General features: G+C 38.7%; 1 protein-coding gene across 1 annotated transcript; it reads right to left on the minus strand.

The window, feature by feature from the left end:
- Positions 1-243: 243 nt before the first annotated feature.
- LOC131750269 (cytochrome c 2) lies at positions 244-19,797 on the minus strand. The gene is made up of 2 exons (XM_059052759.1): positions 19,629-19,797; positions 244-395 (listed from the first exon to the last, which is right to left on the minus strand). The coding sequence occupies exons 1-2, from the start codon at positions 19,795-19,797 to the stop codon at positions 244-246; spliced, it is 321 nt and encodes a 106-aa protein (XP_058908742.1).
- Between the last annotated feature and the right edge of the window lie 546 nt (positions 19,798-20,343).

Below are 20,343 nucleotides of genomic sequence, written 5' to 3' on the forward strand. Positions count from 1 at the left end.
TCCTTCCCTCTCTTCCTCCATCCTGACCTTGTCCACATCCTTAGCGACCATTTAAAATCAAGTTCAGACTCTGAAGGACATTTGATCAGTAGATTACACACAATCAAAAATATCAACTTTTATTTTAAAATGTTATACTACAAGCTGATCAGGAAAGGTCAAATATGACTTCTTCAAACATGCAATATTTGAAATTGGAAAAATTTGGCTTATAACTAATAATTTTTAAGTTGTAAGAGCATTTCATGAAGATGTTGCCTGTTTCAAATACTCAATAAGATCTTCTCTCTCACTCTTCTTTTTAAGACCAGCAAAGACCATTTTAGTTCCAGGGATATTTTTTTTTTTTGGTTTCTCCAAATATTCCATCAGAGTCTCCTCTCCCCAGATAACATCTACAAAGGTGAAAATAAGTTTTAAGTTTGTGAAGTTACACTTGTAAGGTTTACTTTCTGATGTGACCCACATTTGTGAACAAAAGATTACTCTTGGACTCAGTAGGAAGGTTATTATAACTGAGAATACTTAGTTTCTGACCTACAAGAAAATTCCAAAATTATTCTTTGGTGATCTACTCTTGGGCTTCTTTGTAGAAATCCAATGATGTTTACGATTATCTAAGGTACACCAATGAACTACCAACCCAGACATGTTGGGCCTAAGCAGTATGCCATCCTCCTAGAATCAAAGAGAATTCCTTCTATCTTAGAGATCAATTAACCCAAATCCTCATTTTGCAGATGAGTAAATGATGACCCAAAGAGAGGATAATAACTTACCCTAAGATGACAAGGCTACATAGAGTAAAGAACTGGTGCCTAGTAACTTATATTTCCATGTTTTTTTGTTTCTCTTTTTCCCAATCACACCAAGCTGCCTCTGTCAGGATCTCTATCAAAAACCTATGATTTCAGAAATCCAGTTTTACAATGAGAGAAAGAGAGGTTGCATCCAATGTTTTTCCTTTCTAAAGCCAGTTGAAAAGAACATGAACTAAGAGAAACAGAAATGCTAGTTCCACTTTCAATAACATTTTTGAGTGAGTGCCTCTACCACCAAACTTGATACAATTAGAAGACTACCAAAGACATAAAACCTGGACTAGAGTGAGAGGACACTTTTCACTAATTTTGAAAGAAGAGAAAAGTTCTCCAAAATAGGTGACAAATCCTGAGGGGCAGAGTCATAACCCTCTGTTGGGCCAAAAAGAGTAAAGTACATATTGGCTGGCTGTGAAAGTCTCCCTAAATTCAATTTGATACCATGGAGGGCCAGGGGAGCCAGGAGTAAAGAAGAAAACACATCTTTAAAAGAAAGATTCTACCTTGTTATAGGATAAAAGAGAAACGTGAAGTGTTGGATAACCCTGGAGCTGCCAGCCTTTGTCAGCTGAAGATCCAAATAACCCTGCAGCAAACATACACACATACACGTAGCTCTAACACAAAACTGTGGGTGAGGAAGATCTTATAACCAGCTGGAACACTCAGACCCTCTCTCTTATTGTCCTTCTGCAAATAACCAATAAAGGACAAATTGTCCTAATCAAAAGATGAGTAGTAATCAGAAAGGAATCACCATTAAAGGGTACTAAAAACACACACACAACATACACACACACAGCAGAAAGGAATATTTTTAAAAGTTGAATGAAATATACACAACAAAAATTATATACACTAAGCAGAAAAAAATCAGGAGCACATTCCCATGGATTCAGAAAAGGTCTTTATTATTTGTAATGAGGTAGACTGACCTAGAGTCTGTCATACAGAGTGAAGTAAGTCAGAAAGAGAAAAACAAATACTGTATGCTAAAGCACATTTATGGAATCTAAAATAACAGTACTGGGACTTCCCCGGTGGCACAGTGGTTAAGAATCCACCTGCCAGTGCAGGGGACACGGGCCCTGGCCCGGGAAGATCCCACCTGCCACAGAACAACTAAGCCCATGCACCACAACCCTGAGCCTGTGCTCTAGAGCTCGTGAGACACAAATACTCAGCCCACGTGCCACAGCTACTGAAGCCTCCTCTGTGCCTACAGCCCATGCTCCACAACAAGAGAAGCCACTGCAACGAGAAGCCAGTGCACTGCAACAAAGAACAGTGCTCACTCAGTGCAACTAGAGAAAGCCTGCACATAGCAACAAGGACCCAATGCAGCCAAAAATAAATAAATTTATTTTCTAAAAATAAATAAATTTATTTTTAATTAATAAATAAATATTTTTAAATAAATATATTTTTAAAAAATAAATAATTTAATTTTAATAAATAAATAAATTTATTTTTAAATAAATAAGTAAATTTATTTTTTTAATAAATAAATATGGGAACCTTCAAGATGACGGAAGAGTAAGACATGGCAATCACCTTCCTCCCCACAAATACATCAGAAATACACCTACATGTGGAACAGCACCTACAGAATACCTACTGAATGCTGGTAGAAGACCTCAGACTTCCCAAAAGGCAAGAAACTCCCCACATACCTGGGTAGGGCAAAAGAAAAAAGAAAAAACAGAGACAAAAGAACAGGGACGGGACCTGCACCTCAGGGAGAGAGCTGTGAAGGAGAAAAAGTTTCCACAAACTTGGAAGCCTCTTCACTGGCGGAGATGATGGGGGGTGGCAGGGGGGGAAGCTTTGGAGCCACGGAGAACAGCGCAGCAACAGGGATGCAGAGGGCAAAGTGGAGAGATTCTCGCACAGAGGATCGGTGCCGACCTGCACTCACCAGCCCGAGAGGCTTGTCTGCTCACCTGATGGGGCGGGCGAGGGCTGGGAGCTGAGGCTCGGGCTTCAGAGGTCAGATCCCAAGGAAAGGACTGGAGATGGCTGCGAGAACACAGCCTGAAGGAGGATAGTGCGCCACAGCTAGCTGGGAAGGAGTCCAGGAAAACCTCTAGACCTGCCTAAGAGGCAAGAGACCATTGTTTCGGGGTGCACAAGGAGAGGGGATTCAGAGCTCCACCTAAACAAGCTCCAGTGACGGGGCGAACCGCAGCTATCAGCACAGACACCAGAGATGGGCATGAAATGCTAAGGCGGCTGCTACAGCCACCAAGACGTCTGTGTGCAAGCACAGGTCACTATCCACACCTCCCCACCCAGGAGCCTATGCAGCCTGCCACTGCCAGGGTCCCATTACCCAGGGACCACTTCTCAAGGTGAACACATGGCGCACCTCAGGCTGTAGCAATGTCACGCTGGCCTCTGCTCGCCACGCATTCCATACCCCTCCCTGCTCCCCAGCCTGAGGGAGCCAGAGCCCCCTAATCAGCTGCTACTTTAACCCCATAATGTCTCAGCGGGAACAGGCGCCTTCAGGCGACCTACATGCAGAGGAGGGGCCAAATCCAAAGCTGAACCCCAAGAGCTGTGCGAACAAGAAGACAAAGGGAAATTTCTCCCAGCAGCCTCAGGAGCAGCAGATTAAATCTCCACAATCACCTTGATGTACCCTGCATCTGCGGAATACCTGAATACACAAGGAATCATCCCAAAACAGGCAGTGGACTTTGGGAGCAACTACAGACTTGGAGTTTGCTTTCTGCATCTAATTTGTTTCTAGTTTTATGTTCATCTTAGTTCAATATTTAGAGCTTATTATCATTGGTAGATTTGTTTATTGATTTGGTTGCTCTCTTCCTTTTTTGTTTTTTATAAATATATACATATTTTTTCCTTTTCCTCTTTTTGTGAGTATGTAACTGTATTCTTCTTTCTGTGATATTCTCTGTATAGGTTTGCTTTTACCATTTGTCCTAGGGTTCTGCCTGTCTGGTTTTTACTCTAAATATATTTAGTGCTTGTTATGATTGGTGGATTTGTTTCGTGGTTTGGTCTCTCTCCTTTCTTTTTTTTTATTACTTTAAAAATTTTTAATAATATTTTTATTTTAATAACTTTATTTTATTTATTTATTTATTTTTCTTTCTTTTTCTCCCTTTTCTTCTGAGCCGTGTGGCTGACAAGGTCCTGGTGCTCCGGCCAGCTGTCAGGTCTGAGCCTCGGAGGTGAGAGAGCCGAGTTCAGGACATTGGTCCACCAGAGACCTCCTGGCCCCATGTAATAACAAACGGCCAAAGCTCACCCGGAGATCTCCATCCCAAACTAAAACCCAGCTCCACTCAACAACCAGCAAGCTACAGAGCTGGATACCCTATGCCAAACAACTAGCAAAACAGGAAAAGAACCACACCCATTAGCAGAGAGGCTGCCTAAAATCATAATAAGGTCACAGACACCCCAAACCACACCACCGGACATGGTCCTGCCCACCAAAAAGACAAGATCCAGCCCCATCCATGAGAACACAGGCACCAATCCCCTGCACCAGAAAGCCTACACAACCCACTGAACCAACCTTACCCACTCGGGGCAAACACCAAAAACAACAGGAACTATGAACCTGCAGCCTGCAAAAAGGAGACCCCAAAGACAGTAAGTTAAGCAAAAGGAGAACACAGAGAAATACACAGCAGATGAAGAAGCAAGGTAAAAACCCATCACACCTAACAAATGAAGAGGAAATAGGAAGTCTACTTGAAAAAGAATTCAGAATAATGATAGTAAAGATGATCCAAAATCTTGGAAACAGAATGGAAAAAATACAAGAAACGTTTAACAAGGACCTAGAAGAACAAAAGAGCAAACAAACAATGATGAACAACACAATAAATGGAATTAAAAATTCTCTAGAAGGAATCAATAGCAGAATAACTGAGGCAGAAGAACAGATAAGTGACCTGGAAGATTAAATAGTGGAAATAACTACCACAGAGCAGAATAAAGAAAAAAGAATGAAAAGAATTGAGACAGTCTCAGAGACCTCTAGGACAACATTAAATGTAACAACATTCAAATTATAGGGGTCCCAGAAGAAGAGAGAAGGAAAGGGACTGAGAAAATATTTGAAGAGATTGTAGTTGAAAACTTCCCAAATATGGGAAGGGAAATAATCAAGTCCAGGAAGCGCAGAGAGTCCCATACAGGATAAATCCAAGGAGAAACATGCCAAGACACATATTAATCAAACTATCAAAAATTAAATACAAAGAAAAAATATTAAAAGCAGCAAGGGAAAAACAACAAATAACATACAAGGGAATCCCCATAAGGTTAACAGCTGAACTTTCAGCAGAAACTCTGCAAGCCAGAAGGGAGTGAGTGGCAGGACATATTGAAAGTAATGAAAGGGAAAAACCTACAACCAAGATTATTCTACCCAGCAAGGATCCCATTCAGATTCAACAGAGAAATTAAAACCTTTACAGATAATCAAAAGCTAAGACAATTCAGCACCAACAAACCAGCTTTAAAACAAATGCTAAAGGAACTTCTCTAGACAGGAAAAACAGAGAAGGAAAAGACCTACGATTACAAACACAAAACAATTAAGAAAATGGTAATAGGAACATACATATCGATAACTAACAAAAATGTAAATGGATTAAATGCTCCAACCAAAAGACATAGACTGGCTGAAGAGATACAAAAAGAACACCTGTATAATGCTGTGTACAAGAAACCCACTTCAGACCTAGGGACACATACAGACTGAAAGTGAGGGGATGGAAAAAGATATTCCATGCAAATGGAAATCAAAAGAAAGCTGGAATAGCAATTCTCATATCAGACAAAATAGACTTTTAAAAAAGACTATTACAAGAGACAAAGAAGGACACTACATAATGAACAAGGGATCAATCCAAGAAGATATAACAATTGTAAATATTTATTCACCCAACATAGGAACACCTCATTACATAAGGCAAATGCTAACAGCCATAAAAGGGGAAATGACATTAACACAATCATAGTAGAGGACTTTAAAAACCCACTTTCACCAAAGGACAGGTGATCCAAAATGAAAATAGGGCTTCCCTGGTGGCGCAGTGGTTGAGAGCCCGCCTGCCAATGCAGGGGACACGGGTTCGTGCCCCGGTCCGGGAAGATCCCACATGCCGTGGAGCAGCTGGGCCCGTGAGCCGTGGCCGCTGGGCCTGTGTGTCTGGAGCCTGTGCTCCGCAACGGGAGAGGCCACAGCAGTGAGAGGCCCGCATATAGCAAAAAAAAAATAAAGAAAGAAAGAAAATAAATAAGGAAACAGGCTTTAAATGATACATTAAACAACATGGACTTAATTGATATTTATAGGACATTCCATCCAAAAACAACAGAATACACTTTCTTCTCGAGGGTTGATGGAACATTCTACACAATAGATCATATCTTGGGTGACAAATCAACCCTTGGTAAATTTTAGAAAATTGAAAATCGTATCAAGTATCTTTTATGACCACAATGCTATGAGACTAGATATCAATTACAGGAAAAAAAACTGTAAAAGATACAAACACATGGAGGCTAAACAATACACTACTAAATAAGCAAGAGATCACTGAAGAAATCCAAAAGGAAATCATAAAATACCTAGAAACAAATGAAAACACGACAACCCAAAACGTATGGGATGCAGCAAAAGCACTTCTAAGAGGGAGATTTATAGCAATACCATCCTAACTTAAGAAACAAAAAACATCTCAAATAAACAACCTAACCTTACACCTAAAGCAATTAGAGAAAGAAGAACAAAAACACCCCAATGTCAGCAGAAGGAAAGAAATCATAAAGATCAGATAAGAAATAAATGAAAAAGACATGAAGGAAACGACAGCAAAGGTCAATACAAGTAAAAGCTGGTTCTTTGAGAAGATAAAACAAAATTGATAAACTACTAGTGAGACTCATCAAGAAAGAAAGGGAGAAGAGTCAAACCAACAGAATTAGAAAATGAAAAAGGAGAAGTAAAAACAGACACTGGAGAAATACAAATGATTATGAGAGACTACTACAAGTAACTATATGCCAAAAAATTGTACACCCTGGAAGACATGGAAAAATGCTTAGAAAAGCACAACCTTCCAAGACTGAACCAGGAAGAAACAGAAAATATAAACACACCACTCACAGCACTGAAATTGAAACTGTGATTAAAAATCTTCCAACAGGGCTTCCCTGGTGGTGCAGTGGTTTAGAGTCTGCCTGCCGATGCAGGGGACACGGGTTCATGCCCCGGTCCAGGAAGATCCCACATGCCGCGGAGTGGCTGGGCCCGTGAGCCATGGCCGCTGCACCTGTGCATCCAGAGCCTGTGCTCCGCAATTGGAGATGCCACAACAGTGAGAGGCCCGTGTACTGCAAAAAAAAAAAAAAAAAAAAATCTTCCAACAAACAAAAGCCCAGGACCAGATGGCTTCACATGCGAATTCTATCAGACATTCAGAGAAGACCTAACACATATCCTTCTCAAATTCTTCCAAAATATAGCAGAGGGAGGAACACTCCCAAACTCATTCTACAAGGCCACCATCACCCTGATACCAAAACCAGACAAAGATGTCACAAAAGAAAAAAAACACCTACAGGCCAATATCACTGATGCACATAGATGCAAAAGTTCTCAACAAAATACTAGCAAACAGAATCCAACAACATATTAAAAGGATCATACACCTTGATCAAGTGGGATTTATGCCAGGAATGCAAGGTTTCTTCAATGTATGCAAATCAATGTGATAAACCATATTAACAAATTGAAAGAGAAAAACCATATGATCATCTCAATAGATGCAGAAAAAGCTTTCGACAAAATTCTACACCCATTTATGATAAAAACCCTTCAGAGAGTAGGCATAGAGGGAACTTACCTCAACATAATAAAGGCCATATATGACAAACCAACAGCCAACATCATTCTCAATGGTGAAAAACTGAAACCATTTCCACTAAGATCAGGAACAAGACAAGGTTGCCAACTCTCACGCCTATTATTCAACATAGTTTTGGAAGTTTTAACCACAGCAATCAGAGAAGGAAAAAAAATTAAAGGAATCCAAATCAGAAAAGAAAAGTAAAACTGTCGCTGTTTGCAGATGACATCATACTATACAAGGAGAATCCTAACAATGCTACCAAAAAACTACTAGAGCTAATCAATGAATTTGGTAAAGTAGCAGGATACAAAATTAATGCACAGAAATCTCTTGCATTCCTATACCCTAATGATGAAAAATCTGAAACAGAAATTAAGAAAACACTCCCATTTACCACTGCAACACAAAGAATAAAGTACCTAAGAATAAACCTACCTAAGGAGGCAAAAGACCTGTATGCAGAAAACTATAAGACACTGATTAAAGAAACTAAAGATGATACCAACAGAGGGAGAGATATACCATGTTCTTGGAGTGTAAGAATCAATACTGTGAAAATGACTATACTACCCAAAGCAATCTACAGATTCAATGCAATACCTATCAAATTACCAATGGTAGTTTTTACAGAACTAGAACAAAAATTCTTAAAGTTTGTATGGAGACACAAAAGACCCCGAAAAGGCAAAGCAATCTTGAGAAAGAAACATGGAGCTGGAGCAGTCAGGCTCCCTGACTTCCAACTATACTACAAAGCTACAGTAATCAAGATAGTATGCTACTGGCACAAAAACAGAAATACAGATCAAAAGAACAGGAAAGAAAGCCCAGAGATAAACCCACACACATATGGTCACCTTATCTTTGATAAAGGAGGGAAAACTATACAATGGAGAAAAGACATCCTCTTCAATAAGTGGTTCTGGCAAAACTGGACAGCTACATGTAAAAGAATGAAATTAGAACACTCCCTAACATTATATACAAGAATAAACTCAAAATGGATTAAAGATCTAAATTTAAGGTCAGACACTATAAAAATCTTAGAGGAAAACATAGGCAGAACACTCTATGACATAAATCACAGCAGGCTCCCTTTTGACCCACCTCCTAGAGAATTGGAAATAAAAATAAACAAATAGGACCTAGTGAAACCTCAAAGCTTCTGCACAGCAAAGGAAACCATAAACAAGATGAAAAGACAACCCTCAGAATGGGAGAAAATATTTGCAAACGAAGCAACGGACAAAGGATTAATCTCCAAAATATACAAGCAGCTCATGCAGCTCAATATCAAAGAAAGAAACAACCCAATCCTAAACTGGGCAGAAGACCTAAGTAGACATTTCTCCAAAGAAGATATACAGATTGCCAACAAAAACATGAAAGGATGCTCAACATCACTAATCATTACAGAAATACAAATCAAAACTACAATAAGGTATCACCTCACAACAGTCAGAATGGCTATCATCAAAAAATCTACAAACAATAAATGCTGGAGAAGGTGTGGAGAAAAGGGAACCCTGTTGCATTGTTGGTGGGAATGGAAGACAGTATGGAGGTTCCTTAAAAAACTAAACATAGAACTACCATACGACCTAGCAATTCCACTACTGGGCATATACCCTGAGAAAACCATAATTTAGAAAGTGTCATGTACCACAATGTTCATTGCAGCTCTATTTACAATAGCCAGGACATGGAAGCAACTTAAGTGTCCATCGACAGATGAATGGATAAAGAAGATGTGGCATATATGTACAATATAATATTATTCCACCATAAAAAGAAGGAAACTGAGTTATTTGTAGTGAGGTGGATGGACCTAGAGCCTGTCATACAGTGTGAAGTCAGAAAGAGAAAAACAAATACCGTATGCTAACACATATATATGGAATCTAAAAAAAAAGAAAATGATTCTGAAGAACCTAGGGGCCGGACAGGAATTAAGACGCAGACATAGAGAATGGACTTGAGGACACAGGGAGGGGGAAGGGTAAGCTGGGATGGAATGAGAGAGTGGCATGGACATATATACACTACCAAATGTAAAACAGATAGCTTGTGGGAAGCAGCCACATAGCACAGGGAGATCAGCTTGGTTCTTTGTGACCACCTAGAGGGGTGGGATAGGGAGGGTGGGAGGGAGACTCAAGAGGGAGGGGATATGGGGATATATGTATACATATAGCTGACTCACTTTGTTATAAAGCAGAAACTAACACACCATTGTAAAGCAACTATACTCCAATTAAGATGTTAAAAAATAAAGTAAATAAGTAAAAATTAAAAGACAGTACTGATGAACCTAGTGGCAAGGCGGGAATAAAAACACAGATGTAGAGAACGGACTTGAGGACACAGGTGAGGAAGGGGAAGCTGGGACGAAATGAAAGAGTAGCACTGACATATATACACTACCAAATGTAAAATGGATGGCTAGTGGGAAGCTGCTGCATAGCACAGTGGGATCAGCTCAATGTTTTGTGATGACCTAGAGGGTTGGGATAGGGAGGGTGGGAGGCTCGAGAGGGAGAGGATATGGGGATAGATGTATACATATAGCTCATTCACTTTGTTGTACATCAGAAACTAACACAACATTGTAAATCAATTATACTCCAATAAAGACAAAAAAACAGACTTATCAGCTATAAAAAAAAAGGTCTTTATAAATCAAGGGCTTATAGCAGAGCTACAAAGGTTCAAGGAGATGATAAAACAGAAAGACATAAATGACAGCAAAAAGAATAGATACTACTGATAGCACAATCAGGCTTGAAAATATTGATAAAAACAAAATGAGAATAAAAAGTTTAAAACAATCAGGAAAAATAACAGATATAGGAGACATTTAGACAAAAGATATCCCAAATATGTACAACTGATGGCCCAAGTAAGATTTCTTTAATAAAAACAAATGAAATAGTATAAAATTATTAAAACAGATAATTCAAGAAAACTTTCAAAAATAAAAGTCCTAAAAAACAAACAACACAATCCAAAAATGGGCAGAAGACCTAAACAGACATTTCTCCAAAGAAGATATACAGATTACCAACAAACACATGAAAGAATGCTCAACATCATTAATCATTAGAGAAATGTAAATCAAAACTACAATGCGATATCATCTCACACCAGTCAGAACGGCCATCATCAAAAAATCTACAAACAATAAATGCTGGAGAGGGTGTGGAGAAAAGGGAACCCTCTTGCACTGCTGGTGGGAACATAAATTGATACAGCCACTATGCAGAACAGTATGGAGGTTCCTTAAAAAACTACAAATAGTACTACCATATGACTCAGCAATCCCACTACTGGGCATATACCCTGAGAAAACCATAATTCAAAAAGAGTTATGTGGGCTTCCCTGGTGGCACAGTGGTTGAGAGTCCGCCTGTTGATGCAGGGGACACGGGTTCATGCCCCAGTCTGGGAGGATCCCATATGCCGTGGAGCGGCTAGGCCCATGAGCCATAGCCGCTGAGCCTGCGCGTCCAGAGCCTGTGCTCCACAACGGGAGAGGCCACAACAGCGAGAGGCCCACGTACTGCCAAAAAAAAAAAAAGTCATGTACCACAATGTTCATTGCAGCTCTATTTACAATATCCAGGACATGGAAGCAACCTAAGTGTCCATTGATAGATTAATGGATAAAGAAGATGTGGGGCTTCCCTGGTGGCGCAGCGGTTGAGAGTCCACCTGCTGATGCAGGGGATATGGGTTCGTGCCCCGGTCTGGGAGGATCCCACATGCCGCAGAGCAGCTACGCCCGTGAGCCATGGCCACTGAGCCTGTGCATCCGGAGCCTGTGCTTCACAATGGGAGAGGCCACAACAGTGAGAGGCCTGCGTACCACAAAAAAAAAAAAAAAAAAAAAAAAGAAGATGTGGCACATATATACAATGGAATATTACTCAGCCATATAAAGAAACAAAATTGAGTTACTTGTAGTGAGGTGGATGGACCTAGAGTCTGTCATACAGAGTGAAGTAAGTCAGAAAGAGAGAAACAAATACCGTGTGCTAACATATATATGGAATCTGAAAAAAAAATGGTCATGAAGAACCTAGGGGCAAGACGGGAATAAAGATACAGACCTACTAGAGAATGAACTTGAGGACACAGGGAGGTAGAAGGGTAAGCTGGGACAGAGTGAGAGAGTGGTAGTGAATATATGGATATATATACACTACCAAATGTAAAATAGATAGCCAGTTGGAAGCAGTTGCATAGCACAGGGAGATCAGTTCTGTGCTTTGTGACCAGCTAGAAGGGTGGGATAGGGAGGGTGGGAGGGAGGGAGATGCAAGAGGGAAGAGATATGGTGATATATATGTATAACTGATTCACTTTGTTATAAAGCAGAAACTAACACACCATTGTAAAGCAATTATACTCCAATAAAAATGTTAAGAAAAAAAAAAAGTCCCGAATCTGCCAATTGCAAGAACACATGTCCCAGGAAAATCTGAAACAGATCAATCAAGGCTTATACACAGCCTAGTAAATTACTAAATTTCAATATGAATTTTACTGAAACTTAGGGGGAAAAGAGTAAAATAAAAATAAAACCAAGTAACTTATAATGGAAAACAATCAGGCTGGCTTCAGATCTCTCCAAAGAAAAATTCAACGTGAATCATACAAAATCCTGAGGAATTAACAGTATCATCCAATCATTTTACGTCTAGCCAAACAATTCAAGTGTAATAGGAATCCACTGATCTTTTCAAACATCAAGAACTGGGGTAATATGGTTCCAGTAATTCCTTCTTGGCATAACTACTGATAGATAATCTTCTACCAACCAAAATATAAATATAGACACTGTGGTAAAAGCTGGGAATAAGCACTAATACAATCTAAATGTTAAAGTAACTGTAGTAATTATAGTTACACAGGATATAAATTATATGTATCATGTCAAAGCAGAAATAACAACATAAGTAGCTCAGTTAGGAGTATGAAAAAATTGGAGGTTGTATAACCACTTTGATTCTCTCATCCTTCAGAGTGAAGAACAGACAGATATTGCTTAAAGTAGTTAAATAAAATAATAGAGGCATACAATACAACTTAAAGTATGAATACAGCCACTAAAATTATAAAGAATAATATTACCGGGGCTTCCCTGGTGGCGCAGTGGTTGAGAGTCCACCTGCCGATGCAGGGGACGCGGGTTCGTGCCCCGGTCCGGGAAGATCCCACATGCCGCGGAGCGGCTGGGCCCGTGAGTCATGGCCGCTGGGCCTGCGCGACCGGAGCCTGTGCTCCGCAACAGGAGAGGCCACGACAGTGAGAGGCCCGCGTACCGCAAAAAAAAAAAAAAAAAAGAATAATATTACCATATAAAATTAGTTGGTAAAGGGAAAGGAATAGGGGAGAATAAGGAGACATGAATATATATAATTTCCTATCACTCATACTGGGAAGTATCCTTTTGAACTATCTGAATTTTCATATAATATAAATAGATTTCAAAATATTTTTTAAATTATTAGTACATTTATGATTTTATGTGTCCTACTGCTTATTTTAACAGATCTGACATGACAAAAGGAGAAAGAAAAATTAATAATAAGTTAGTTCAGCTAATATGTTAACCCCATGATATGATTTCATTAAAGGCCGAAGAAGACCTGAGTCTGAATCTTAGTTATATCACTTGTTAGCACACAACCTTGGGCAAATCATGAGTTAATTCAATTTGTTTCAATTATCATTGCCCCCAAAATGCAAACAGCATATAGTTATTAAATAATATGGATAAAGTACTATTCTCAAAAGAAAAATTGTATCCATTTACTGATGTTTAAGAGAAAAAAAACAATACAGATGCTCAACATCACTAATCTTAAGGGAAATGCAAACTAAAATCACAAGGAGATATCACTTCACACCCATTAGGAAAGCTATTATCAACAAACAAACAAAAAACAAAGTAACAAGTGTTGTCTGAGATCTCAAACACTTGTTACTTACATATTGCTGGAGGGAACATAAAATGATAGAGCCCTTATGGAAAATGGTACAGCTATTTCTCAAAAAACTAAACTCAGAATTTTCATATGATTCAGCAATTCCACTTCTGGGTATTACACCCAAAGGAAGTGAAAGCAGGAACATGAACAAATATTTATATCCCATGTTCATAGCATCATTATTCATAATAGCCAAAATTGGAAGTAATCAAAGTGTCCAATGATTGATAAACAAAATGTGGTATATACATACAATGGAATATCATTTAGCCTTTAAATGGATGGAAATTAACATGAATAAACCCTAGGGCTTCCCTGGTGGCGCAGTGGTTGAGAGTCCGCCTGCCGATGCAGGGGACACGGGTTCGTGCCCCGGTCCGGGAAGATCCCACATGCCGCGGAGCGGCTGGGCCCGTGAGCCATGGCCGCTGAGCCGGTGCGTCCGGCGCCTGTGCTCCGCTACGGGAGAGGCCACAACAGTGAGAGGCCCGCATACCACAAAAAAATAAAAAATAAAAAAATAAAAAATAAAAATGAATAAACCCTAAAGACATTATGCTACATGAAATAAGCTAGTCACAAGAACACAAATACTATGTGACTACATTTATATGAGGTACCTAGAGAAGTCAAATTCAGAGACAAAATAGAATGGGAGCTTCCAGGGCCTGTTTAATGGGTACAGAATTTCAATTTGGGAAGATAAAAAACTTCTGGAGATGGATGGTGGTGATGGCTGCAGAACAATGTGAATGTGCTTAATGCTACAGAACTGTACACTTTCAAATGGTTAAAATGGTAAATGTTATGTTATACATATTTAGCTACAATTTTTTAAAACCACACAATATAAAATTATTGCCACAATCATGAATTTTGTAAAACTATACTCTAAGCAAGTCATATGGAACAATCTTCTTTAAAATATGAGAATGTCCTTATTATTTTGAAAACTAAAATGGTGTAATTATTTCCAACAGAAAGACCATACATGGAAAATAAACTATGGTTGACAGTTTTCCACAATTTGTATTAAAACTGAACTAATGACTTCTTGGCTCTTCTTATCAAGTCTGTCTTTGATCAAGCTGTCCTAAAGTATTTTTTAAATCTTTATTTATTCTAAATAATATTATTTTAAAACCGTGTTCAATTAACCTAGTAACCCAATATTATTTTTTCCAGCTTTACTGAGATATAATTGATATATAACATTCTATAAATTTAAGGTGTACAATGTTAATTTGATACACTTATATATTGCAAAATCATTACCACTATAACATTAGCAGAAACCTCCACCCCATCACATAATAACCATTTCTTCTTTGTAGTGAGAACATTTAAGATATACTCTCTTAGCAACTTTCAAGTATATAATACAGCATTATTAGCTATAATCACCATGTTATACATCAGATACCCAGAACTTGTTAATCCTATAGCTGGAAGTTTGTACCCTTTGACCAATATCTCCCCATTACCCTAACTCCCCACCTCTGGTCACTACCCCTCTACTTTCTATTTTTCTAAGCTTGGCTTTTTTAGATTCCACATGTAAGTGGTATTATACAGTATTTGTCTTTCTCTGTCTGACTTATTTCACTTAGCATAATGCCCTCAAGGTTCATCCAAGTTGTTGTAAATAGCAGGATTTCTTTCTTTCTCATGGTTGAATAGTATTGTATTGTGTATATACAGTACATCTTCTTTATTCATTCATCCACTGATGGACTCAGGACATTTCAATATCTTGGCTATTGTAAATAATGCTGTAACGAACATGGTGGTGCAGATATCTCTTCAAGATTCTGCTTTCCTTTGAATATATACCCAGAAGTGGGATTACTGGATCATATGGTAGGTCTATTTTTAACTTTTTGAGTAAACTACATATTGTTTTCCACAGTAGCTTACCAATTTGCATTCCCACCAACAGTGTAAAAGGGTTCCCTTTGCTCCACATCCTTCCCAATAATTGCTATTTCCTGTCTTTTGATAATAGCCATTCTAACAGGTGTAAGGTGATAATCTCACTTGCACTGTCGTGATTATTAGAAATGATGTATACCTTTTCATGTATCTGTTGGCCATCTATATGTCTTCTTTGAAAAAATGTCTATTCAGTTTCTCTGTACATTTTTTAATCTGGTTGGTTTTCTCTCTATTGAGTTGTATGAGTTCTTTATATATTTTAGATATTTACCCCTTATCAGATATATGATTTGCAAATATGTTCTCCCATTCAGTAGGGTGCCTTTTACTTTTGTTGACTGCTTCTTTTGATGTGCAGAAGCTTTTTAGTTTAATTAGTCCCATTTATTTATTTTTGCTCTTGTTGTTTATGCTTTTGGTGTCATATCCAGAAAATCACTGTCAAGACCAATGTCAAGGAACTTTTCCCTATGTTTCCTTCTAGAAGTTTTATGGTTTCTGGTCTTATGTTTAAATCTTTTATCCATTTCAAATTAATTTTTGTCAGTGGTGAACAATAAGAGTCCAATTTCATTCTGCTACTTATTATTCTTATTTCATTAGTAGAACAAATAATAATATTATATCCCCAAATAAGTCATAAATATTAATTAAACAATCTGACTCAGGAAAATTTTATTTCTAATTATTAAATAATGTTAAAGCCAAGCCGTATACAGCTTTTTATCTTTGATAAAAACCTATAATAAAAGATATATTTGTAATAAGCTTTAATATGATTTTAAATCAATGTTAGTAAGCAAAAAAGTCTTTAAAATATTGGCAGCTAGAGGGACAAATGTTAGGTTATAACTGTTCTAAAAATCAGGACTTCAAAAGTTGACTGCTCTTATAATAGGATAGTAAAATAATAAAATGACACTATAGAAAAATATTACTTTAAAAGTTAAAGAGCCATATAAATGCATACAATAAATGCAACTTTAAGACTGATTTATTCAATAGTCTATTAATTGTAAATCCTACTGCAGTAAATGCAGTTCCATTCTCATACTAACTGCCTGGAGCTAGCACAGACTCCAAAGTCCCCAACAAGACTGCCTCACTTCAGACACCAGCTGCAAGTTCAGGGTCCCCAGTCCATCCAAACTTCTAACCAACTGACTATAAGTTTAAGGGTTCCCAGGACTCCCTTAGGTTTTATAATTTGCAAGAACAACTCACAGAACTCAGGAAAGCACTACTAAAAAATTACAGTTTTACTATAAAGGATACACATCAATACCAGCCAAATGAAGAGACCCAGATGGTGAGGTCTGGGAAACTCACAAACACAGAGGTTCCTGGCCCCGGCCCTGTGGAATCATGACTCATCCCCCTCCAGTACATTGATGTGTTTACCAACCAAGAAGCTCAAGTAGAGATTCCAGTTGAAAGTGGCCAGATTTTTTATTGGGGTTTCATTACATAGGCATGATTGATTGAATCACTAGCCATGTGCTTGAACTCAATCTCCAGCCCCTGTCCTCTATCCTTGGAGGTCAGACTGATATCACCTAGCCCAAAGCCCCAATTCTCTAATTACATGGTTGGTCTTTCCAGCTTGCCCAGCCCCCATCCTGAAACTATCAAGGAGCCTACCACAAGTCATCTCATTAGCATAAACACAGGCTGTAGTCCCAGAACCCAAACCTGAGTAACAAAGATGGTCCTATCACTGGGAAATTCCAAGGTTTTAGAGATCCCTCCCAGGAACCTGAGACAAAGACCAGACAATTCTTTATCATAGAATATCTACTAACCAGCATTTCTGCATATACTAAATACAATGATATTGTATTACTAACAACTACACTGATGTTTAAGGTGATAAACACGCTTGACTTGACAAAGATTAAATTTTACTCTGTTGTTTTAACGTAAGTATTTTTATCAATTATCTATGTATTTATTTGATATATATGTGGTCCTTTATTGTGGGTGTCCCCTGAATAAAGTTATGTTGAGACCCTAACCCCTGGTACCTCAGAATGTTGCTTTATTTGGAAATAAGGTCATTGCAGGTGTGTTTAGTTAAGTTGAAAAGAGGTCACACTGAGTAAGATGGGTCTCTCAATCCAATTTTACTAGTATCCTTGTAAGAAGGCCATGTGAAGACAGAGACACGCTGGGACAATATGACAATGAAGGTAGAGACTAGAGTTATGCAGCTGTAGGCCCAAAACACCAAGTTTACTGGCAAACGACCAGAAGCTAGGAAGAAGCAAGGGAAGATTGCCCTCAGGTTTCAGAAAGAGCGTGGCCCTGCCAACAACTTGATTTTGCACTTCCAGCCTCCAGAACTATGAAACCATAAATTTTCACTATTTTAAGCCACCTAATTTATAGTACTTGGTTACAGGAGCCCTAGGAAACTATTACCATCCTCAAATGCTAAGATGTAGTAGTAGTGCACTAAAGCAGACTTGCCATATACTCCCCCCACCCCATCCTAGTTTGCTTGGACACCCAAGTCTAGGAACAAATGGCTTCGCCAGCTCTCCAATCTACTAAACTGTATTGCTCTCAAGGCTTTGAGAAAATGCAAAGTATCTTATTTTTACATACACAAAAAAACTGACAATCTAGTGTGAACTTTGTTTTAATCAAAACATTTGACTATCTATAAGGTTTCTTTCCCAAAAATTCCAGGTAACAAAACTTTCTTTACATCTTATCTATCTGTAGTGTAAGTAACTGACAATTAGCCTTTTTGATTGTAATGTAAGTGCTGGACATTAAGTTTTTAATTGCTGAGGCATCTCCTTCAAATACATCCATCTTGAATAAATGCACTGCCAGCTATACAAGTAGATAAAGAACAAGGATGCCCACCCATGAAGTTCCCTTTTTTCAGAAAGGTAGACCCATATAACTGACCATTTGACCGACTGGCTTGCTTTTTCCCTTCCCATGCTTTAATTCCTGCTTTTATATTTTAAATTCACCAATAAAGAATGAAGCCACAAAACCCTAGCACCCCACTCTCAGCCCCAATAAAAGCAAAACCCCAAGCCCACGCTCTCTTTCTACCTGATACCACACTGGGTAGCCCCACACATACTGTGTACCCTCCAGGATCTGTGAGTAATAATCTTTGTTTTTTTTCAAAGTTTCCTGATGGTTGTTGCTAAAGTAAAGTGAGTCTTGCAATCATAATAAGAACCATAGCAATTATACTCCAATAAAGATGTTTTAAAAAAAAAGACTGCTGATCACAGATCACTCTAGCAAGTAAAATAATAATTTAAAAGTTTAAAATATTGTGAGAATTACCAAAATGTGACAGAGACACGAAGTGAGCAAATGCTGCTGGAAAAATGGTACTGAGAGACTTGGTTGGTACAGGGTTGCCACAAACCTGCAACGTCTGAGAAGTGTAATAAAGGTATGCCTGTACAAGTTTCACAAAAACAAACAAACAAAAACTGCAACAGGCTGAAACCAACTGCAAACACTATCTAATAGAAACATTAACACAGGTTGAAATAAGTAGAATCCCTCTTTTGAAAAAGTGTAAGCTACTATACGTGCACTCAAAAAATGATGCAGGGCTTCCCTGGTGGCGCAGTGGTTGAGAGTCCGCCTGCCTATGCAGGGGACACGGGTTCATGCCCCGGTCCGGGAGAATCCCACATGCCGCAGAGCGGCTAGGCCCATGAGCCATGGCCACCGGGCCTGCGCGTCCGGAGCCTGTGCTCCGCAACGGGAGAGGCCACAACAGTGAGAGGCCCGCGAACCACAAAAAAAAAAAAAAAAAAAAAAAAGATGACCAGTTATCCAAACACAGATCTTATGACATAAATCATTATTTCCATAATATAAACATGTGGATTTCATTTTTAATTCTGCAAATTAGGAAATTATTATATCAAATCCTGTGCCTTCTTCTTTGCTACAACGTTTCTGGTTCTCTCCAACAACTGCCTAGTTTTTACCTTTGTTTTTGTTTGTATCGGTATAAGAAAATCCTGGTGCTTGTCCTGTTTTTCTGCCAAAAAGGCCCCAAAGGTTTGGACCAGTCTTGTGTTTTCCACCTTTTTCCACTGTGTGGCACTGAGCACATTTTTGAACAAAGATCTTCTTGCCTGCCTCAGCATTTGCCATTTTGTTCTGCAATGAAACATTAAACCACAAACCAAAGAAAATATCTGATTTGCAAGACTGGATAAAAAGGAATTTCAGGGGCTTCCCTGGTGGCGCAGTGGTTAAGAATCTGCCTGCCAATTCAGGGAACACGGGTTCGAGCCCTGGTCTGGGAAGATCCCACATGCCGCGGAGCAACTAGGCCCGTGAACCACAACTACTGAGCCTGCGCGTCTGGAGCCTGTGCTCCGCAACGGGAGAGGCTGCGACAGTGAGAGGCCCGCGCACCGCGATGAAGAATGGCCCCCGCTCGCCGCAGCTGGAGAAAGCCCTTGCACAGAAACAAAGACCCAACACAGCCAAAAATAACTATAAATAAATAAATAATTTTTTTTTTAAAAAAGGAATTTCATCACTGACTGAAATGAATACTAATGATATTAAATTAAAATATAATTTAAAGCAGACATGCTTTAAATTCTGAGTGCTCAAAAACACAAACATATTATAGCATCCAATTTTATAAAGAATCATCTCACTTATCAGGTTTATTTTGAATTTCTAGCC

Source organism: Kogia breviceps, chromosome 2 (assembly GCF_026419965.1).
Source record: "Kogia breviceps isolate mKogBre1 chromosome 2, mKogBre1 haplotype 1, whole genome shotgun sequence".
Taxonomy (NCBI): Eukaryota; Metazoa; Chordata; class Mammalia; order Artiodactyla; family Physeteridae; genus Kogia; species Kogia breviceps.

What these genes read in the sequence shown, in the direction of transcription:
- LOC131750269 (XM_059052759.1), bottom strand. Translation starts at nt 19,797, where the DNA reads ATGGCAAATGCTGAGGCAGGCAAGAAGATCTTTGTTCAAAAATGTGCT. An exon ending in CGATACAAACAAAAACAAAG is followed by an intron (nt 396 to 19,628) that starts GTAAAAACTAGG and finishes TCACCTTTGTAG; the next exon opens with ATGTTATCTGGGGAGAGGAG.